This window comes from Chrysochloris asiatica, unplaced genomic scaffold (assembly GCF_000296735.1).
Source record: "Chrysochloris asiatica unplaced genomic scaffold, ChrAsi1.0 scaffold00018, whole genome shotgun sequence".
Taxonomy (NCBI): domain Eukaryota; kingdom Metazoa; phylum Chordata; class Mammalia; order Afrosoricida; family Chrysochloridae; genus Chrysochloris; species Chrysochloris asiatica.
The window spans coordinates 21,177,922-21,201,426 of NW_006408536.1; the positions used below are offsets into that span (position 1 = coordinate 21,177,922).

Sequence of the window (23,505 nt, forward strand, 5' to 3'; positions counted from 1 at the left end):
TAGGGTTTCCGAGGAGCAGCTGGTGGGTTTGAACTACTGACCTTGTGGTTCTCAGTCCAGTGCTGATCCTACAGTGCCACACCAGGAGGCTGGCCATAAATCAGGGTCTAGGCCATGTCAATTCCTAACTCATCAGCAGCCTCACGCATCCCCTGTTTCCTTGACGGTCTCCAGGACCTCCACACGGGAGCTGGCTTCCCGTGTGTGCCTGTCTTTCTGTGTCTAATTTGCTTTTTTAATGCTTTATAATGGATTAGATTAGATTGAATGAACATAACAAAGAGAACCCTATTTACAAACAGAATTACATCCACAAATGTAGTATCTATCGGCTTCCAACACATTTTGGGAGACAATAAACCAACTGCCATCGTGCTGATTCCAACTCTTGCTCTTGTGGAGTGATTCATGGGTTTGAACCATGGACCTCTGGGTTAAGAGCCCAAAGTTTATCCCACAGCACTATAAGGGGTCCTTTCTGGGGTGGGGGTGGGGGGCACAGTTCAATGTATAATAACACTCCTTTGTATGAATGTCAAAGACCTGGCTTTGTGCCCATAAGATCTGAGAAGTTTGCGTCTTCTTTCCAACCCTGTCTTCCAATTATCATGGTGCAAAATCAGACTTTAGGTGTTAAAAAGATTTGACTGTGAATCCTGTGTGGTAAATAGTACTTGCTTAGTCACGTGGCTCTGGAACGCTTGGCTGTGTCTAGTTGAAAGGCTGAGTCTCCAGGCATTTAACTTTGGCCGTGACTGTCAGCACATGCAGTCGCCAAATCACAGTTAGATTAGAACTTACAAACTAACTTCCCAGTAATAGGAGCATCAAGTGGTAGAAGGTTTAAAATAGATGTCCTGTGATACCAATTATAACTCGGTGCAGTTTTGCAGTCCTAGGGACCTATACAGAGTAAGCCAAAATGGACGATGGTCCTGTGTTCTATGGCTTTAAAAACATTTTTATTACAATGTTTGTTACCTTTTTTTTCTTCAAGCTTTTAATCAAAGTTTTTTTGGCTCTCCTAACCCATTTCTATATCGTCAAAGGAAATAGGAAAGAAGCTGCTAGGATAGCAGAAGAGATCTATGGAGGAGTTTCAGGTAAAAATACATGAATTTGTTCCCAATACTTAAATGGAAAACGAAAAAAACCCCTCCTAGATAACGCAAATGAGTACTATTTCTTGAAGGCACATTGTAATTCTTCTTCGGTGTTGAATGAGTAGTTAAAAGAATGATCTATTATTTAAAGTAACAGAATGGTTTGGACGGCACCAATTTGTGTAGGATTCTCAACTTTACTTATTTCTCTATATTTTTTGCAAGTTAGTAGATCTTTGAGTATTTATTTAAGAAGTAAATAAAATTGTGAATTTCTAAGAGTATTTTGAGAACCTTGTTTCTGCTGACCCCCAAGAATTACTTTGATCAGGTGATTTTCTTTAATATTTTAAAGCAAACTTGAACTATGGAGAACATTCTAAAAAGAAGATTTAGTCAAGGAAAGAATGATTGGCAAGTTTGCATTAAGGTAGCAAACATGGCATAGTATATCTTTCTCTATATTTATATCTGTATTTATAAACAGACAGACAGACAGATAGACAGATTGATAGATGAGGGGGGCTTCTAAAAGTTCGTGGAAAAATGGAATGAAAAGATAATGGACATTTTGCGACCCCCTTGTGTATATAGATAGATAGATAGATAGATAGATAGATAGATATAGATATAGATATAGATTTTTTTTTTGGTGTAGTAATTTGTAATCCAAGTTGATTAGCCATTTAACACTGCCAAGAGACAGACTTCACCAAATCTATTTATGCATGGCCCTCTCTGTCTTTTGTTCCCAAACAAAGGTGCTTCTTTGAAATGCCAAGATTCTGGGCAAACATTTCAAAGTCGTAGGCTTTGTAAAAACTTCTCTCCATGTCTGTCAAGAAATGATTCACTTACATTGAAGTAAAACCTCCCTACTAGTCACTGAATCCAATATCCCTGTGGCAGCTGGTATTGTAACATCAACCGAAGTTCAGCATTCCCCTCCGTATTTGTAGGGTTAGCCGGGGCTCCATTCTTTACCCAGAATCCATTTTCACTTTGCACCCAGGACTCTGTTTCAAAATAGGCTGCTGGTATGCAATTTCAACCCATGAGGTAACCTTGAATGCACTGGACAACAAGCAGTCTTAGCCAGAGAATGCAGACCTTTCAAGACGAGGCCTCAGAATGCTTCAATTAACTGGGGACAGTGAGAAGAACCTCGAAGTTTCAGAAAGTAGAAGGCCCTGGCTGTGGAAAGAGGTGTCATTTGGGGATTACATTTGCCATACTTTTCAGGGAGGTACGTTACTTTGACTAGGTTAAAATAAATAAATAAATAAATAAATAAATAAATAAATAAATAAATAAATAAATAAATAAATAAGGAGAATGTTGCTCTTCAGTTTCAAGTTAAGCGCATGACTCAAGAAGCTATTTTCAGATTAGATTTGTAAATCTGGGCAGGGGCTTTCTAAAAATTTCAGTAACCTTATTTTTGGTGGTTTGGTGGTTTTATGGCTTAAAGTCAAATCCAACAAACTAATGACAAGAGTGTGATACAAATGTTTCCTCATGTTGCTTATGTGTGGTCCTAAATTGAGTAAGTACATTATTAAAAAATAGGTTTTATAATCGTTGAAACGTCTGTAAAGCATGGTTTGAAGTTTAAATTGGAACCAGAATACAAAGATATTAAATACGGTTCGTTCATTCTTCAGTTCAGCTACCCTGGTGGAGCAGTGGTTAAGTGACTGGCTGCGGCACTGATCAGTCATGCTACGCAGGAGAAACCTATGGAGCAGTTCTACTGTGTCCAGAGGCTCGCTGGGAGTCAGAACTGATAGGAACCTAGGAGCTTCAGCAAATTAAATAAATAGAGCCCATGGCAAGGGGGCTTTATTTCTTTAACTTGCTCAAGCTCCTAGGATCACATCCATTTAATGCAAGGAACATAGTGTTATTATGTAAAAAAAAGAAAGTTGTTTAAAAATTATTGTTAGCAAGAGATTTGCCTTTCTTTTTACACAAGTATGGGCATATCTCTAGAAGTATGTGCATATCTCTACAAGTATACATGTTTATATATTACATATGTATGTCATAGTATGCCCAGATTTAGTAAATAAGACTTTCTATCATATAAAGGAGCTCTGGTAGTGTAGTGGTTACAAATCGGGCTGCGAATCACAAGGTCAGCAGTTTGAAACTACCAGCTATTCCGCGAGAGAAAGATGAGGCTTTCTGCCCCTGTAAAGATTTACAGCCTCGGAAATCCTGTACAGGGTCGCTATGAGTCAGAACCAACTCCATGGCACATAACCACCACCACCATAATAGCCTGGAAGCTTTCTGTATTAGGTTGGAGTCCTGGTGTGGCGCCATGGGTTGGTTAAAGCGCTGGACTGCAAAGCCAGTTTGACACAAGGTTGGCGGTTCAAGGTCATCAGCTGTTCTTCGGAAACCCTATACAGGGTCGCTGGGGGTCGGAACCGATTAGACGGCACTTAACAACAACAACATACTAGCATGGCAGTAAGTAACACGCCAAAACCATTAATTTTTACATAACTCGAAGTGGTTTTTCTTTTGACACTGTTAACAATGAGATACTATCGATTGGTTCTGATACACAGTGACCCGGTATAGGGGTTCCTAGGAACAGCTGATGGGTTTAAACTGCCAACCTTGTGGTTTGCAGTCCGGTGCTGATCCTACAGTGCCACACCAGGACTCTTGATTTAGAATTGTTGTTGTTGTTGTTAAGCACCATGGAGTCGGTTCCGACTCATAGTGACCCAGCACAGGGTTTCGGAGGCTGTAAATCTTTACGGAAGCAGAACGCCTCATCTTTCTCCCGTGGAACAGCTCGTAGTTTCGAACTGCTGACCTTGAGGTTGGCAGCCCGACTTGTAACCACTTAGAATTGTTGTTGTTGTTAAGTGCCGTCGAGTCGGTTCCGACCCATAGCGACCCTGTACAGGGTTTCCTAGGGTGTAAATCTTTACGGGAGTAGAAAGACTCATCTTTCTCCCGCGGAGCAGCTAGTAGTTTCGAACCGCTGACCTTAAGGTTCGCAGCCCGATTCGTAACCACTACGCTACTTAGAATTAGATGTATTAAAAATCATGAAAAATAATTATAAAAGTGTTTAGCTCAACTCTGAAATGACCTTTGCCGTTCATTGGTCAAACAGATGTTTCTTGGGGAAACATGCAGTGTTTAATCCATCAGTTAACTTACGAAGTCTCAGCCCAAGGTTAAATTCTGCAGTGCCGCTAGTATATTGTGTTCTAGTAAATGAGCGTCAATACTGTCTAAAGTAAGGGGAGGACCATGACTAGCTTAGCACTATTTCTTTTGGAAGGAGTCCTGGAGTGGCGCTGTAGGTTAATGCAAAGCCGTTTGAAGTGCAAGATCGGCGGTTCAAGCTCACCAGCTGCTCCTCGGAAACCCTATACAGGGTCGCTATGGGTCGGAATCGACTCCACGGCACATAACAACAACATTTCTTTTGGAAGCAGTCCCTGGATGTTGCAAATAGATAAGCACTCCACTATTAACCAAAAAGTCATCGGTTCGAGTCCACCCAGAAGTGCTTTAAAGAGTCCCAGTGTGGTGCTGTAGGATAAGGCTGGACTGCTAACCATGGTTCAAACCCACTAGCCACTCGGCAGGAAAAAGAGGAAGCTTTCTGCTCTTGTAAAGATTTCTTGTTGTTGCCACTACTGCTAAGTACCGTCGAGTTGATTCCAACTCATAGTGGCCCACTACAGTGTTTCTGAGGAACAGCTGGTGGGTTTGAACCGCCAACCTTGTGGTTCGCAGTCCAGTGCTTATCCTACAGCACCACAGCCTCTGAAATCCTACATAGGGTCACTATGAGTTGAAAAAGGAGCTCTGGTAGCATAATGGTTACGAATCGGGCTGCTAACCTCAGGGTCAGCAGTTCCGGGGGAGAAAGATGAGGCTTTCTGCTCCTGTAAAGATTTACAGCCTCGGAAACTCTGTACAGGGTCGCTATGGGTCGGAATTGACTCCACGGCACTTAACAACAACAACCTGAGTTGAAAACGACTCAATGGCAGTGAGGTTTTTGTTTTGCAGGGGTCGGGGGTGCCTTGAAAGACAAGCCTGGGAATCTGCTTCCAAAAGGTCACACAGCCTTGAAAACCGTATGGAGCGGTTCTCCTCTGCACATACGGGTTACTAGGAGTTGGCGTCACACAACGGCAATTTCCAATTCCTTCTGGAAGCCCCACCCTCACATCATATCCCTCTTTAAATATCCTTTTGGCTGTAGAATCTTTTGGAGAGAAGTGTTTTGCTCTGAAATTTCATGTTCTGGAACTATGTCTCTGTGACTCAAACCATGACTTTTGTACATGGGTGACTCATGCGAGCAGCCGCACTCAGCTGTGCTTCCCTGTTAGGCCTCTTAGTGTACTTTGTAGACAAGACTTAGTTTTCACTCCGAAACATTGTCATAGGCCCTTCAAAAGCTTACAGCCCCTTGGTGCTGTGCCTAATGGCTACACGACCTCCACTCCAGCTTACAGAAGTGCCCGAGGAGTTGGAAGGCGCCCTCTTTCTCTGAGTTCACAGCCTTTCCTAATTTGAACCAGAATGGGTGCTAGAGTTCGTACAAGTCACATGATCCTTGAACTTGATAAAAAACAAACAAACACACACACACACAAAACATGTATTTAAAGGCAGAGAATCTGCTATGCCAGTCCTGTAGACCAGATGTGTTTCAGAGCTCAGGAATTGTTACGTATTAGAACACTTCACTTACACACTGTATGAATGTGTGCCAGTCAAAAATTACCCTCACTCTGGCTGTAGAATTTACTGAAATTAACTTTCAGAAACGACAAATACATCAGTTGTCGACATAATCTCCTTACTTTTCAATACACTTTGTCCATCTGTCAACAAGCTTTCATATTCTCCTGTTAAACAATGTTTTAGGCTGAGCTGTGAGCCACGAATGCACCGCTGTCTTCACTTCTTCATCAGAGGTGAATCTTCTTCATCTTCGAAGGGCTGCCTGCTTTCAGGAGATCAAGCAGGTGCAAATCTGGTGAGCAAGATCAGGACTCTAGGGAGGATGCTTTAACACCTCAAAACCAAGTTTTTGCAGTGTGGGCAGAGGTGTGTGGACGTGCATTGTCATGCAAGATCACAACGCTCTTGTATAACAGACCTCTGAGTTTAATCTGAAGTTTAGGCTTCAACTCTTCAGTGAGCATCTCTCTGTAATGAGTCCTGTTCAGAAGTCAACCATTAGCTGGAAAATTGATGCTTACACTTTTCTGGGATTCTGTATAGGGTTTCAGAAGCTGTGGTGCTGTCAGATGTTGAACCTTTTTTTACCTGATAGTGTTCCCATATTGGCTCTTGAGAATCCCAGAAATCTGTAAGCGTCAATTTTCCAGCTGATGGTTGACTTCTGAACTTTTTCATGGTTGGTAATTGAGGATGTTTCTATTCCATACTTTACCATTTACTCTCAGGCGCATAGTGATGAATCCATGTTTTGTCACCAGTAACAATTATTTTTTTAAAAAAAACAACCTTCCTTCGAGAATCGGTCTAAATTTTGTTTGCAGATGTCCAAACACTTTTGTCTGTGCTTTTCCATGAGTTGTTTGGGTACTCATCTCCCACAAACTTTTTGAAACCCAAGTCTGCTGTGGATGATTTTATAGGCAGAGCCATGGCTGATTTGCAAATGATTTGCCACATAATCCACTGCCACTCATCTGTTCGGCAGAATCATTTCATGTGCACGCTCAATGTTGTCATCAGCCGTGGATGTGGAAGGACATTTAATATAACCAGAGTGCAGATAATTTTTGACTCACCCTTGTATATACTTGTGTGTTTTTACTTGCTCAAGCTCCTAGTATCACATCCATTTAATGCAAGTAGCACGGGGTTTTAGGACCTCGCCACATGGAATACATAGAAATCAAATTGACTACATCTACAGAAAGATATGATGGAAAAGCTCCTATCAGTGAAAACAAGGCCAAGGGCAGACTGTGGAACAGACCATCAGTTACTCATATGCAAATTCAAACTGAAGCTGAAGAAAATGAAGCTGGGTTCTATTTAGAAAAACGTGGCATCAGTATTGAAGCAAGACTCATTAACAACCTGCAATACGCAGATAATACAACCTTGCTTGCTGAAAGTGAAGAGGACTTAAAATATTTACTGATGAAGATCAAAGAGCACAGCCTTCGGTATGGATTACATCTCAATGTAAAGAAAACAGAAATCCTCACCACTGGACCAATAAACAACATTCTTATCAATGGAGAAAAGATTGAAGTTGTGAAGGACTTCATTCTTCTTGGATTAACCATGAACACTCATGGAAGCGGCAGTCAAGAGATCAAATGACATATTGCAGTAGGCAAATCTGCTGCACAAGACCTTTTTAAAGTGTTGAAGAGCAAAGATGTCAGCTTGAGGACTAAGGTGCGCCTGACCCAAGCCATGGTATTTTCAATAACCTCATATGCATGCGAAAGCTGGACAGTGAATAAGGAAGACCATAGAAGAATTGTCGCTTTTGAGTTATGGTGTTGGAGGAGAATATTGAAAGTGCCATGGGCTGCCAAAAGAACGAATAGATCCGTTTTGGAAGACGTGCAGCCAGAGTGCTCCTTGGAGGCCAGGATGGCCAAACTTCATCTCTCATACTTCGGACATACTGTCAGGAGGGACCAGTCACTGGTGAAGGAGATCGTGTTTGGTGGTGGTGGTGGTGGGGGGGGTGTCAGAGAAAAAGAGGAAGACCCCAGTGAGATGGGTCGGTAAAGTGGCAGCCTCAATGGCCTCAAGCATGCAACAATAGTGAGGTTGGCAACAGCAGTCTTGTTTTTGGGATTTTGTTTTTTTGGAGGATAAAATTACAAGTAATAAATTGTCTACTGAGTCCGGTCATGTTTTGCTGCGAAAGGAATTTGCATCAAACTTGGGGAAAGACTTGGTTTTCAGAATATGGGGGATTTTTACAATTGCAGGTGAAAGATTGTGTGATTATAGTACTTTTTCTTAAAAAAAAAAGAGACTATTTTAAGGCTATTTAAAGAGGAGTTCTGCTCTGCTATGTTGAAAACCAGTTGTTCTTGTTGTTATGACGCCCACACCTCTGCCTGACTCATCAGCCTGCTGTTTCTCCTCCAGCCTCTCTGCCTTCTGCTTTCCTTTTATTTTGCTGGTTCTCAGTCAGTCCTGGAGCAACTATTCTGAGTTATTACAGATGCCAGATGCCTGCTGGCTTCTTCCAAACTGCGGCCACCCGTCCCCCACCTGGCTTCTGCCTCCCCACCTGTCTGTCACCTTAATTTAGCTCTCCCGCTCCTTAGAAGGAAACTTCTTTGGAACAGACTTTAAAGGGAATATTGTGTTTCACCCCCAGGTCAGAACGGAGAGATCTCAAGATAACTCATTTGAACTCAATTTTATTAGTATGATGGCTGTGTTGGTCTTAGTCTGGCCCACACACATGGTAAAGCCATGCACAATGGAACAAAATTCGGCTTGGTCCTGCACCGCTCAGATCAGATGGTCGGTTGTAGATCAGACCGTTGTAATCCATGGAGTTTCCACTGGATAATTTTCAGAAGTACATCACCAAGCCTTCTTTCTAATCTGTCTGAAATTTGTTCATCATCATTTTTGTTGTTATTGATGTGTGTTTTTGAGTCGATTCTGACTCAGAGAAACTACCCCATGGGGTTTCTCCCCCTGAACCTTTGGATAGGTTTGAACTGCTGACATTTTGGTTTACATTGTGTTATCAGGGTTCTTCATTCAGCATGGTAGCAACACATGATGTACTGGCTGGGAATCCAACTTGAAGGTGAGATTGCCAGTGCTCTGGATCTTGTTATACTATTTTAGATAGCTCAGGAAATTTATTATCATATGCTTTTTCTCAATGACCTTTGTTTTACCTAAAATATCATTATTCATTTTGGTAGGCTCTTGCCTATAGTTTGCGTCCAAGCTGAAGTTCCTCTTGAATTGTCTTTTCTCTGATAAATACCAGAGAGAAGATGTTGCTTCAAGTTATTTCAGAATTTGAATAAAGAGGAGAAATGTTGGCCTGTGAGTACTCGGGGATTATATCCAGCGAAATGGTTTTGTTAGAATAATAAACCAGTAATCTCAAATCCTTGGTGGAATTAGGCAGACTATAAAATGCAAACAAGTAAAACTATAATTTGTGTTTCTTTTTATCTTGTATACTTGGAGCTCAGTCAAACTGTACTTCATCTGAACCCATTTGGTTTTTGAAATTGAGATATATATCCCATTTTGAGAAAAAAATGCAAAGGGGAGAATGAAAAACTGCTCTGGACAGCTCATTAGGAACAAGCAAACGGTAAACTATCTTCATAACGTGTTTGCAGCCCCATGACCCAGGAACTCAGCCAAGCAACTAAAAATAGATTGCCTCCAAAGAGAATGACTTTTGATTACTACTTAAGCCAAATAGCTTTTAGTCTTCATTTCTCACAATTTGCTCTAATTTACAAGGCAAGATTGATAAGAGAGGCTATGCATTGGGAACAAGAATAGACAAAAATAGGAGAGCCCATGATGGCAGAGTTTCTGGAAAAGGGTCTTGTGTGAAACTCATCAAGTCCTCTGAAGCCAGTGCTGGAAAACAAGCAATAAAACTTTCTTCAGCTTAGCTTTGTCTCCAGTTGGGAAACAAAGGTGATTTCTGCTGTTAAGGGGCTGCTAGTGGTCCTGGTGTGGCACTGTGGGATAAGCACCAAACTGCTAACCACAAGGTCAGCAGTTCAAACCTACTAACCTCTCCTTGGAAACCCTATACAGAGTCGCTATGAGTAGGAACTGACTCAGCGACACTTAACAACTACAATGATCTATATATAGAGAGAGAGTCCCTGGATAGTGCAAATGGTTAATGTGCTTGGCTGCTAGCCAAAAGGTTCCAGTTCACCCAGAGGCATCTCAGAAGAAATACCTGGTAAGCTGCTGCTTCTGGAAAAATCAGCCACTGAAAAGCCTATGGAGCACAGCTCCTTTTCCACACACATGGAGTCATTGGGACTTGGGATCGATGTTTTACTGGTTTGTTTATTACTATTGTCATTGTTTTTGTTTGTTTGTTTGTTTAATCTATAGCAGCTATGAAAGCATCCAGGACAAAGAGATCTACCATGACAACAGGCAGAATTCAAAAGTCAGTAGTTCTCAGAATGTAATCAGTACCACTAATGTAATCAGTGTCCTGGTGTGGCACTGTAGGATAAGCACTTGACCAGAACGTCAGTTTGAACCACAAGATCAAACTCACCAGCAGCTCCTCGGAAACCCTATACAGGGTCACTATAAGTCTGAACTGACTCGATGGCACCTAACAACAACAACAACAACTGGTACAGGTAGAAACTGTTGAATTGGTGTATGTTTTGCTGTGCATATTCTCAGCAACAGTAACAAAAATTTAGGTGAAATAAAAGCCAGTCGTTTTAAAATCTAGAGCAGGGTGCATTCTGAAGTCTCAGAACTCTGGATTTATGGCCTATTTCTGCCATCTGCTCTCCATGAGACCCCCTTCATGTAAGAACGGGTTGTGGAGTCTTTGGGGGTTCTTCTGGTCCCTCCCCTCCTGAAAACCAGGTGGGGGTCCAGGAGAAAGCCCGGTTTAGTTCAAAGGTATCTGTAAGAAGGGGAGGTTGGCATTTCACATTTGAGTTGGAAGTCGGTAAAGTCAGAAGACTTGCTGAACTGCACCCTATTTCATCACTAGGATACTAGGAGGGATTTGAGGTTCTTTGGATTGTGGGCCCTAACACAGACACTCCTCAGATGCATGAAAGGCAGAAAGAACTCTGTTACTTACAGTTTCCACCGGGGGAAGGCTGCCAGCCAGGGCCATGCAGGGGTGCACCTGGGACAGGATAGCAGCAAGCTGGAATTCTTTTCTTGTCAGTTACAGCCAAGTTGGCTCCAACTCATGGCGACCTTTTGTATAACAGAATAAAATGTTGTCTGGTCTTGAGCTGTCTTCATAATCGTTGGTATCTTGGAGGCCAAACTTGTGTGGCTATTGTGTTAATCCATCTCACTGACGGTTTCCCTCATTTTTGATGACCTTTTCCCGACCACGATGTTCTTTTCCAGTGATTGCTCTTTCTGGATGACGTGTCCAATGAAAATGAGTCACACTGCCATCTTCCCTTCTAAGAAGAAGGGAAGATTGTATTTCCTCTAAGACTGCTTTGTTCGTCCTTCTGCCAGCTTGTGTATGACAAGCAGGGCTCCTGAGGATTGAATACTTTGAACAAGAAGGGGTCGTCCCTGCCTGATAGGCATCTGGGAGTCTCAGTGGGAGCCAGGAGTGTTAGGGCTTCATAAGGGAAGGAGTCAGGAACCTGCCTGCAAAGGCAAATTGAGAGGTTTTGAGCCAGGATCTGAAAACTAGGTCAAGACAGTCAGATGGGGTGGTGAGGGAGACCCCAAGAAACTCAGTACCATCATTTTCTCTGCCATGGTGGGATGGAAGATGGCCATCCATCTACCACTGGCTGGCCGTTACCTGAGAAGTGTGGGCTGGGAGTACAGGCAAAGAGGGCGCCGTGTTGATGGGGAACAAATGTTTTGGGTGAACCCAAGCTTGAGGACTGCAGGTGAGGAAGCACCTGCTTCTAGGTTAGCGGGGAGGCAGCTTCTCTGTCCCTCTCACTTCTCCACACCGTCCTGGCACCAGAGAAGCGGGCATCTCGAAGGAGATGGCACGGCAGTGTAGGAAGCACATCTGCCATTCTTCTGCTGCGAACTGCTAGGACCTGAGATGGCCACAGCCTCCTTTGGCCATGGGGAAAGGAGAGGAGCTTTAAAGCGACTCGGAGATGGCAGTTTCAAACAGAACTAGCCGACTTGTTTGTATAATCTCTTTATTCAAGTACCAGTAACCTTGGGATTTCTGAGCACAGAAATCTATTCTCTTTCAGTTCTGGAGGCTAGAAGTCCAAAATCAAGGTGTCAACAGAAACCTGCTCTCTCTGAAGGCTCTAGGGAAAAATCGATTCCATACTTCCCTTTTAGGTTCTGGTGGTTCAAGCAATCCTTGATGCGCCTTGGCTTGTAGACAAATTGCGCTGATTTCTGCCTTCATCTTCACATGGCCTTCTCCTCCTTGCTTATGTCTGTATATCTGTCCTCTCCTCTTCTTATAAGGGCGCCAGTCACTGGATTAGGGCCCACACTATCCAGTATGACTTCATTTTAACTTGATTACATGTGCAGACCCCTTCTACTAAATGAGATCACATTCAGAGGTGGACATGAATACTGGGTAGACAATATTTAACCCTCTACAAACATAAATGCAGAGAAGTGCACACAAGCTACGATCAATGTATTTCCATGAAGTGAACCTAATAGAGAAGCAGTTAGCGTAGTGGTTACAAATCGGGCTGCTAACCGCAAGGTCAGCAGTTCAAAACTACCAGCTGTTCCGTGGGAAAAAGATGAGGCTTTCTGCTCCCGTAAAGATTTACAGCCTTGGAAACCCTATACAGGGTCGCTATGAGTCGGAAGCGACTCCACGGCACATAACAACAATAACCCAGGAACAAAGACATTGCATATTCTCAGCGTTGCCCCCAAGCATGCCTGTTTTCAGGTAGCCCCACCCTCCTTGGGTTGGTTTTGACTCCTAACTCCCAAGTTGCAAGTCTGGCCTCATTTTTTTTTTTTTATTTCTAGAAAAAACAAACATTAGGTTTGTGGGGTTTGTCCATGTTGTGTGTGTGCACTTTGGGCTTTAACTACTGAAATGAGATCAATCGGCAACAGAAAGTGACTTGTGATCGTGATGTGCCGTGGAGTCGGTTCCGACTCCTAGCGACCCTGTACAGGGTTTCTGAGGCTGTAAATCTTTACGGGAGCAGAAAGCCTCATCTTTCTCCTGCGGAACAGCTGCCAGTTTCTAACTGCTGACTTAAGGCTCGCAACCCTGATAGTTTAGTGGTTACAAATTGGGCTGCTAACCTGAAGGTCGGCAGTTCGAGGTGGACTCAGCCTCAGGAAGTTTGGCTGCACTGGCCCCTGACTCAGTCAGTATACTGTAGTTCCCACAGCAAGCAAGCTGTTTCAGGAGGACTCTGTCATCCGAAACAGAACATTCTGCTTCATGATAATAGAGTTGTGCCATTACCAAAATAAAACAGAGACTCTTTCCGAGTGAATTTGGAACAAAGCCATTGCCTGACCCCTTAGCGCCACCATTCGAGTGCCCAGGGTGATGGTGTCCTTGGGGTGGGTTGAGTGGGAGACAGAGGGACAATTAAAGTAGGGAAGCTCACTGACTGACTTTGTTTTATATTTTGCTTTCTTTGGAGTCATTGAAACCAACCCTGAACTTAATCTATTTTACTGAATCATCTGTTGCTTGTTCAAACTGACCCTGGAAAGCCAGAGAGCATGATTGAGTCCCTGCTCTCCACTCAGCAGCTTGTCACCCTGAGAGGGGCTATCAAGAGACCTCATTACATAGCCGATGCTGCCCTCTTCTTCCTGCAGCCCCCCTCTCACATGACTGGGCAGTGTGGACAAGCAGCTGGAAGAAGTTTGTTGACTCTGAGCTTTGTTTGTGTTGTAGACTGCTGGGCTGATCGGTCCCCACTTCATGAAGCTGCAGCCCAGGGCCGTTTACTGGCCCTCAAAACTCTAATTGCACAGGTGAGTAAACCGAAGACTCAGTGCCTCCTGGTACTAAGGATAGAACCCAGCACTGTTCTGTAGTAGCTTGGCTGTGGCAGAAGCTTGGCTTGCCCATCCGGTAGCCCCTCACCATTTCTTTCTCCTGACTCTACCTTCCTGGGAAGCTGGCTCGGTTTCTGCCTCGCTGCCTCCCTCTCCTCCTTACTTCTAACCAAAAGAATATGGTCTTCCTCTCGGAATGTTTCTCTGGAAAAGATGATGAGGGAGGCCTTCATATCTGTCTCGTGCCTTACTGGTGACAACTCTGAAGTCACACCTGTTGTCTACTGCTGCGTAACAAATTACCTCAGAACACTGGTGGAAAACAACAGACGTTCGATAGTTTATGTTGCTTAGCTGCCTGGTTTTCTCTCAGGGTCTCTCCCAGCTGCAATCAGTGTTGGCCAGGCCTGAAGTCAGTCATCTCAACTGGGAAGGATCGACTTACAAGCTCACTTGTGTAGTTGTGTGCTGTTGAGTCAGTTCTGAACCATAACGACCCTGTATAGGGTTTCCGAGGAGCGGCTGGTGAGCTCGAACCACTGAGTTTCAACTTCTTGCCACATAGGCCTCTCCACAGAACTGCCTCATGAGATGACAGCCGCTTTCCCCAAGCAAGAGTGTGAGCAAGTGCTAAGAAGGAAGCCACAGCCCTTTTATAACCTTATCTCTGATGCAAAATCCCATCACTTTTACCATATTGGTTAGACATGAGTCGCTAAATCTAACCTACACTCCAGGGGAGTTGTTGTTAGGTGTCATTGAGACAGTACTGACTCATAGCGACCCTATGCACAACAGAACAAAACCCTGCCCGATCCTGGGCCTACCTCACAATTGTTGCTACGCTTGAGCCCACTGATGCTGCCGTTTTGCTAATCCATCTCGCTGGGGGTCTTCCTCTTTTTCTCTGACCTTTCACCTTATCAAACATGATACTCTTCCCCAGTGACGGATCCCTCCTGACAATATGTCCAAAGTTTGAGAGACGAAGTTTGGCCATCCTGGCCTCCAAGGAGCACTCTGGCTGCACTTCTTCCAACACAGATCTGTTTGAATCCACGCCAGGGGAGAGGATTCCACAAATGAACGGCTATTAGGAGTTGGGGACCTAGTGGCTGCCTGCACCCAGGATATGCTATCTTAAGAACACACATTATAATAGATCGACACACAGGTAGATCTTACTCCTCAGGAAAGATTTATAAGGTCTTTGTTATTAAGATGACTTTGCCTGTTTTTGTTTATGACTATTTCCCCAGCTCCTTGTACACCGAGCAGAGGAGCAGAGACCTAGTAAATAGCTGGGAAATGAATGAAAGTGCCCACACACCATTGGTTCTGTTTGTTTTAGATGTACATAACTCCACAGGAAGTGGTCAGTATATCATTTGTCCACATCCTAGCTCCTAAGGAGCTAGCCCTGTGTGTTAGACATCGGGCTGCTAACCACAAGGCTGACGCTTCCAAGCCATCAGCCATTCCACTAAGAGTTGCAGTCTCAGAAGCATGAAGGAGTAATTGTCCTCTGCCTTAGAGAGTGACTATGAGTTGGAATTGACTCTTGATGGCAGTAGGCTTGTTACTTCAGAAAGCAAAGGCAATGGCACCAATGACATGGGCTGTGTACTGGATTTGATTTTAAAGCGCCTCCAATTTGATTTGGGAGTCCTGGTGTGGTGCTGTATGTTAAAGCAAGGTCAGTTTGAGCTTCAAGGTTGGCAGTTCAAACCCACCAGCCACTCCTCGGAAATCCTATACAGGGTTGCTATGAGTCGGAACTGACTCAATGGCACTTAACAACAACAACACATTTTATTTGATTACATTATTTTCATATGCAATATGTAATTTTGGTAGCATGGTGGCTCCATATGGTAAGCACTGGACTGCAAACTGTAAGATCGACCATTCGAACTCACCAGCCATTCCAAAGGAGAAAGGGTTTTCTGTTCCCACAAAGATTTAAAGCCTCAGAAAAACCCTATACAGGGTCACTGTGAATCAGAACCGACTGGACAGTACTTAACAACAACAATACGTAATTTTATACGTGATAGAATTCTAGATGTAATAGCAGATGTAATTCTACATGTAATGTTGTTGTTGTTAAGTGCCATCGAGTCGGTTCCGACCCATAGCGACCCTGTAAAGGGTTTCCAAGGGTGTAAATCTTTACAGGAGTAGAAAGCCTCATCTTTCTCCCGCGGAGCGGCTGGTAGTTTCGAACCACTGACCTTAAGGTTCGCAGCCCGATTCGTAACCACTACGCTACCAAAGCTCCTTTCTACATGTAATACTAATAGAAAATATATTTGAATGCATATATTTAATTTTATATGTGAAATGTAAAATCTAGCTTTTAATATGTAATTTACATCATTCATAAATGGAAAATGATATAAAAAGAGACACAAGCAACAAGTCTTGCACCCACCTCCTCCCTTTCAGCCATCCACCTTGACACTTTTATGTGCAGTCGGTTCCAACTCATAGCGATCCTGTACAGGGTTTCTGACGTTGTAAATCTTTACAGGAGCAGAAAGCCTCATCTTTTTCCTGCAGAACAGCTGGTAGTTTCGAACTACTGACCCTAAGGATGACAGCCCGATTCATAACCACTACGCTACCAGAGCTCCTGATACAGTAGTCAAAAATCCAACACTGTTAACCAAACTACAGATAACGGGGGCTTTCACCAGTTTTCTGTTCTAGGATTGAATCCAGGCTAACACATTACAGCCAAGGCTTCTTTATTTTTAACTACTCCATACCAAGGAGCTCTGGTAGTGTAGTGGTTACGAATTGGGCTGCTAATCTCATGGTCAGCAGTTTGAAACTACCAGCAGTTCCATGGGAGAAAGATGAGGCTTTCTGCTCCCGTAAAGATTTACAGCCTCAGAAACCCTGGGTCGCTATGAGTCAGAACCGACTCGACGGCACACCACCATCACCACCATATGCATACCAGCTTCTACATCACTATTCTGTAATGCCATTAATGGTAAGAAGCATTCGTCATTTAAAAAAGAAAAAAAGTTCAACTTCTTGCTCCATCTTCTCTACCCCTAAGCAAGTCAAAAATAGATGATCCTATTTCATCCTTTGACTTATTTCCATTTAGATTGAGTGGTGCGCTGTGAGTAAATCATTTAAACAGCACCTGATTATCATGTTGATTGTCCCTGGCAGCCGGGGAGCCACACGTCTTCTAATAATTTTAAGTTTCTACTTCTCAATTTTCTCACAACCCACTGACGTCCTGACCAGCATTCCATTTCTACAATTAAGTGACCCAGGGCTTGGAGCTAGGAGCACTGTTTAGTACACTGCTGCCCCCTGGTGGATTCCCACAGATTCTCCCTCTGTTTTTCTTTAAACGAAATCATAAAAGAAAAATACTTTTCTAACTGGTTATCTAATACCCGTACTCCTGATGAGGCGCTGTAGAATAAGCATTGGAGTGCTAACCAAAAGGTCGGCGGTTCAAGCTCAGCAGCTGCTCCTTGGAAACCCTAAACAGGGTTGCTATGAGTCGGAACTGACTCGATGGCACTTAACAATTAAATATCCTATTTGAAATACATAGTCAGGACATGGATGTGGACAGGACTGAGGAGACAGAGAGACGCTCTGATGAAGGGACAGATAGTTGTGGGAAGTCCCACACGGGGAGCCAGTCAGCACCAAAGAGCTCTGGCAGGAGACAGCGGGGACTTAGGTTGGGGACCTGGATTCAGAGTCGTGGAGGGCACTAGTTTCTGGAAGCTTTCAGAAATGCAATTAGCAGGCAAGGGAATCAAAGGCACAAAGGCAAGATTCAACTTGAAAGGCTAAGCCAGAGAGCTGATTCTAAAGCAGTAACCATTTGGTGAGATGTTGTTGTGTGCCGTCAAGTCAGTTTTGACCCATAGCAACCCCGTATAGACTTTCCAAGGAGCGGCTGGTGAGCTTGAACCACCGATCTTGCGGTTCAAACCGACTTTGCAGTGCACCGCATTAACGTACAGCGTTAAAATCAGTGTGTGAAGTCAGAGTTGACCAGCAGCCAGACAGACCTTGTCCTGGGTCACAGGAACTCCAGGGTGAGGACGGCATGAGGGTTAGCAGAACCTGTGGGTCAAGGCCCTGATATTTTAGACACTTCTCCACTCAGTGGACTTGGGACAGGCAGCGGCACTGCTACCCAGGCATATGACCCTAGAAGCATTAGCTTCTTAAACTTCTGTTCAGATCCGAGTCTACCGCCTGAACTTCTCTGGACTCCTACCCACGGCTGTTCAGGTCCATAGTAACCTGAGTCTGGGCTCTCCCAGCTTGCCTTGCTTCAGTTCTGCCTCCCTCACCTCCGATCAACCCTCTATGTGGCTACCTGCCTGCTCTTGTAAAACACCTCTTGTACGCCAGACTCTTTCAACTTTGCAGACTTCACTCGCCTTTTCTCATCTCCCTCTTCAGTCTCTATCACGTGATATGAGCTCTATCTGCTCCTGAAAGATCCCACCCTCCCACTGGGTCTCCGGCTAAGTCATTGTCTATGTTGCATCTTGCCTTTGCATACTCGATTCCCTTCAAATGCAACACACAAGCTGATTCCCTTCTTTGCCTGCCTCACTTGAAACTTTTCCTCTTTCATGCCTTAGCTAATCACCACCTAACATGCCAAGCTTTTTCTGACTTCCCACCTTCTCCCTGTGCTCCCAGTTGAATTAGAACCAGCTTCCAGTAAAGCAATGTTCTTGCTGTGTGTTTACATGACTGTCTTCCACTACGTTGTTGGAGAAGAGACCCATGTCAAAGCTATGCAGTTCCAGTTCCTAGCACAGTGCCTGGGCCGGAATGCTGAATAACCATTTGTTGAATGAACGAATCCCAGGCTCCAGCATCTTGTTCAGACTCTATGTCCTTGTCTCATCTCCTTTCTACGTGGTGTTAATATGATACCCACAGGCCTTGAGCACCTCAGAGACCAGGTGAACAACATTGCTTTGGCTGCTATCACCAATGTATCATTTAACATGACTCTCTTCAAATTGTAGGGTGTCAATGTGAACCTTGTGACGATTAACCGGGTCTCGTCTCTCCACGAGGCATGCCTTGGAGGTCATGTGGCCTGCACGAAAGCCTTATTGGAAAATGGTGCACATGTGAGTAACTCCCTTGATCACTTGAGTCTGTTGCTGAGGAACATCTTAAGAGACAGTACCTTCTAGACTATGTGGGCATGGACAGGTTTTGAGGACATTGGAGTATAGGCCCCTATGCAAATATTTACATGAGACTATTCCCAGGAATCTTTCAAAATTGTGCTGCTGACTTTTAAAAAATCAAGTTGAACTAAAGTAATTTGTAAAGTGATCTTGAAAAATACACTGTAAATTATCAGAACGAATAAACTTATAAAACCAATCACTCCTAAGTCAACATCCTAAACCAACAGCTACTTTTGTTGAACTAAGTGGTCGAACTAGGTGGGTTTTTAAGAAATAATACACTTGACCTACACCTATGGATGCAGTAGCTCAAAAGAGGGAACAAATCTTTACATCCCCTCAATATACAGGGTAAACAAGGATGGGCAACTTGGACCTTGGCTACCCAAAATGGGGATGGGGGGCTACAAAGGCAAGAAATGACCGGCTTACAAACTTTCAAGAGGGAGCTTAGATCCAGAGGGCACGGAGGAAGGTAGAATCTCCACTAAGCAGTATCTAATCTGTCTGGGTGGGGCTGATGAAAGATAGGGATAGGACTCTTCTGGTACAATAGTGAATAATTACTATCAGAAACTAGATGAAACATCTTCTTGGCCTTTCAAGTCCCAAACCTAGGAGCCACTCTATTTCCTCCTTCTCATCTCATTAACCACAAAACCCTGCTAATTTTGTCCTCAGTATGTTTCAAATCTACGCCCTCCTTTGTCTTGGCCCACATTGTGATCTAAGCATTAATCACAGTATCAGCATGATCTCTTTTTGTGTTTGTGTCCCCTAGTACATTCAAACTACTCAAGGAAAAGCAATCTACTCATCTTTGCTTCCAATGGTCTTCAACTGAACGGAGATAGAAACTTACAGGAAATCACAGAAAGATAGACTTCTTGGGTTGACAAAGAGGATGCTATTTAGTAAAATCAAATTCAACCAGGTCTGCCAAATATTTTTCTGTGAAAATCTAGAGCTGAAAAATGTCTAGTGTATGTAGGCTATCCTAGAACCCTAAAGACAAATCTTTCTTTTGTTTCTGAGGGAAGGAAATTTAGAATCGTGATGATCACAAGTGTCTATTCTTAGTTATGGGGGCAGCAGTGATTCAATGGTAGAATCAAACCTTAGTCCCTTCCATGCAGGTAGAATCAAACTTTAGTCCCTTCCATTCAAGGACTAAGGTCTGATTCCTGGCAAATGTATTGTATGCACAACCACTACCATCTCTCAATGGAAGCTTGTGTGTTGCTATGATGCTGAGCAGATTATTCCATTGGCGCTTTTAGACTAAGATGAACTTGGAAGACAGACCTGGGATTCTATTTCTGAAAATCGGCCAGTGAAAACTCTATGGATCACTGCAGTCTGTCCCATGGTGCACGGGGTAAGCACGAGTCAGGGGCTGACTCAATGGCAGCATATTTTTAGTTAAGAATGGCCAAATGGTTTGACATTAAACCCTCACTGTCTTACCTCTCAATTCTCTCAGAACCTTGGGCACCTGTCATTCTCTTCCAGCACCCTGTTGGTTCTCATGTGCCTCCCACATTGCATGACTTGGTCATGATCTTGTTAGATGTTACAGTGGGCATGTGCAATTTGTGTGGACTCTAGTACACCAGAGAGGGAATACATGGCAAAAAAGACAGTTGCACTGTGGGGAATTGCCAAGGAGACTTTTGTAAGCATAGATTTAGGAGCCTTATGTAACCTGGTTTCTCCAGTACTTTCGCTTGGTCAGAAGTATGGAAGATGGCAATAATTATTGTTGTAAATGTTTTATGGAATGATTACTGGGTGTCAGGGAACATTCTTACTGTTTAATGTATAGTAAGTAGCTCACTTGATCTACTTGATCTGCAGTAACCTCACAGGGTAGATTCTTTTATGATTATCATTCTACAGGTAAGGAAATGGATGCACAGAATATTAGTAACCCAACCAAGGTCACTGAACAATTAAGGGAGTGAGCTGAGCTCTGAATCAAACCTAATGATCCTAAGCAACATTCAGGAACATTCCTCAATAATTAGGAGGCTCCTAAGGAGCTCTGGAATCCTGGTGTGGGGCTGTAGGATAAGCACTGGGCTGCTAACTGCAAGACCGGCAGTTCAAACCCACCATCCACTCCTCGGAAACCTTATACAGGGTCACTAAGAGCTGAAGCAACTCAATGGCACTGAATAATAAGAAAATCACAGTCTCTGGATGGTGCAAATGGTTAAGTGTTTGGCGACTTACTGGAAAGTTGCCAGTTCAAACCCACCTAGAGGCACCTTAGAAGAAAAGTCTGGTGACCTGCTTCCAAAAAAGCAGCCCTTGCAAACCCTATGAAGCACAGCTCAACTCTGACACACATGGGGCACCATGAGTTGGAACTGATTGGGAAGTAACTAACTGGTTTAAAATCCACTGCCATCGAGTTGATCTGACTCACAGCGACCCTATAGGATAGAGGAGAACTGTTCCCCAGAACTTCCGGAGCTGTAAATCTTCACCGGAACAGACTGCCTCATCTTTCTTCCACCAATTGGCTGGTGAGTTTGAACCACCAACCTTCTGGATAGCAGCCCAGCACTTAACCTACAGCACCACCAGGGATTCTTGCAACTGGTTTCGATCATGAGCCTGTGATGACGTGGTGCTCCCTCCCCCACCATGAGACTGTCACAGGCACATACGGAGTTGATGAGAAAGAAACCGCAAATCCTCTGGGTCTCTCCTTGTCCCTCATTAGGTCAATGGTGTGACAGTTCACGGAGCCACGCCCCTTTTCAATGCCTGTTGCAGTGGCAGCGCTGCATGTGTCAACGTGCTGCTGGAGTTTGGAGCCAAGGCCCAGCTGGAGGCCCACCTGGGGTCCCCCATCCATGAGGCCGTGAAGAGAGGTAAGGCAGGCACCACACTGCATGATGGTGGGCCCAAGACACTCTAGGGTCCACCGTGCAAGGCTCACCTCCGCCCTCCTGCCTTAGAAAGTCCTCTATAGCTACTGTAGTTTGTCCTAATCTTCAGGACGCACTCTGGTGATATAGACAGCTCTTCTTATAATACGGGACCATCTTCCTGCCTCTGATACCCCATATCCTGAGGGTTTGGGTGGCAACTGGTGTAGCCCAGACTGTAGTTATGACTTCCAGAAGTTGTACTGTGCTTACAACTCTGTTCTTAATAGGCAAGAACAGCTCAACCCCATAGGACCTCAGCCACTCACATATACTACATTCTGAAAGGGTCTGAAAGGCAAAACGGATACTATCTCTAGTGGAGAATCAGATATAACTGCCCACAACTGATAAGACTCTCTACATGAATGGATGTCTTCAGGGTCATACCCCTTACACCCTTTGGTTGGTTGATGATGCATGGAGGGGATTGTAACCATGGCAATGAAACGATATACGATAAGATGAATGTAAAACTAATGTTCTCCCATGTAAACTATCACATAATTCACAATAAAACGTTAAAAAAAAAAAGTATACCCTTGGGAATCTTGTCATCTTCAGACTCCTGTGTTCTCAGTTACATTTGCAATGAGGAAAAGGGTATATTTAAAAACTACACAGGCATACCTCGGACATATTGTGGGCCGGGTTCCAGATTACTTCTGTACAGTGAATAAAGCAAGTGACACCGTTATTGGGTTTTTTTTGTTGCTGTTTCCCAGTGCATATAAAAGTTATGTGGACACTAAACAGTGGTCTGTTAAGTATGCAATAGCATGATGAAAAAGTTTGACATGTAAGAATTGTCAAAATGTGACTCAGAGACACGAACGGAGCACGTACTATTGGAAAACTAGCGCTGATAGACTTGCTCGATGCAGGGTTACCACAAACCTTTGATCTATCAAGAAACAGACAAAAAAAGTAGTATCTACAAAATACAATCAAGTGAAGCGTGGTAAACTGAGGGCCTCTCTGTATAGATAGACTGGGCAGGAACCAGATGCCAGTGAAAGATCAAGGTCCTTTGTCAAAGGTCATGCCCAGAGAGGAACATTCCCATGTTCTTCATAGGTGGAGTGATTCTCTTATGTTCAGGTAGAAGTGCACTAGAGAAGTTAGAACACTCTAACTTTTTTGCTAGTGTGATTGCAGATGAAAGCCACCAAGTCAATTCCGACTCATAGTGACCCTGCATAGGGTTTCTGAGGCTGTAAATCTTTACACTCATCTCTGGCCAGCTGATTGGAAGAGATCATCCATATTTGTGCCCATTCCAAAGAGAGGTGACCCAATGGAATGCGGAAATCATCGGACAATCTCTTTGATATCTCATGCAAATAAAATTTTGCTAAAGGTAATACAGAAACGGCTACAAGCATCCATTGACAGAGAACTTCCAGAGGCTCAAGTCTGATTCAGAAGAGGTCACGGAATGAGGGATATCATTGCTGATGTCTGATGGATCTTGGCTGAAAACAGAGACTATCAGAAAGATGTTTGCCTGTGCTTTATTGACTACACAAAGGTTTTCGATTG

At 43.8% G+C, this 23,505-nt stretch overlaps 1 protein-coding gene across 3 annotated transcripts in view; it reads left to right on the top strand.

Moving 5' to 3' along the window:
- Window positions 1-905: 905 nt before the first annotated feature.
- ASB11 (ankyrin repeat and SOCS box containing 11, E3 ubiquitin protein ligase) overlaps window positions 906-23,505 on the top strand; it is a 31,724-nt gene continuing 9,124 nt past the window's right edge. The window contains exons 1-4 of one of the 3 annotated variants that reach the window (XM_006835612.1): window positions 906-1,103; window positions 13,711-13,790; window positions 18,851-18,958; window positions 21,756-21,906. In XM_006835612.1, coding sequence (XP_006835675.1) covers window positions 923-1,103; window positions 13,711-13,790; window positions 18,851-18,958; window positions 21,756-21,906 — 520 coding nt within the window. In that variant the 5' untranslated portion in view covers window positions 906-922. Of the gene's footprint in view, window positions 1,104-2,170; window positions 2,350-13,710; window positions 13,791-18,850; window positions 18,959-21,755; window positions 21,907-23,505 lie in introns of those variants that run through there. The other 2 variants (XM_006835613.1, XM_006835614.1) reach the window with 2 other exon arrangements.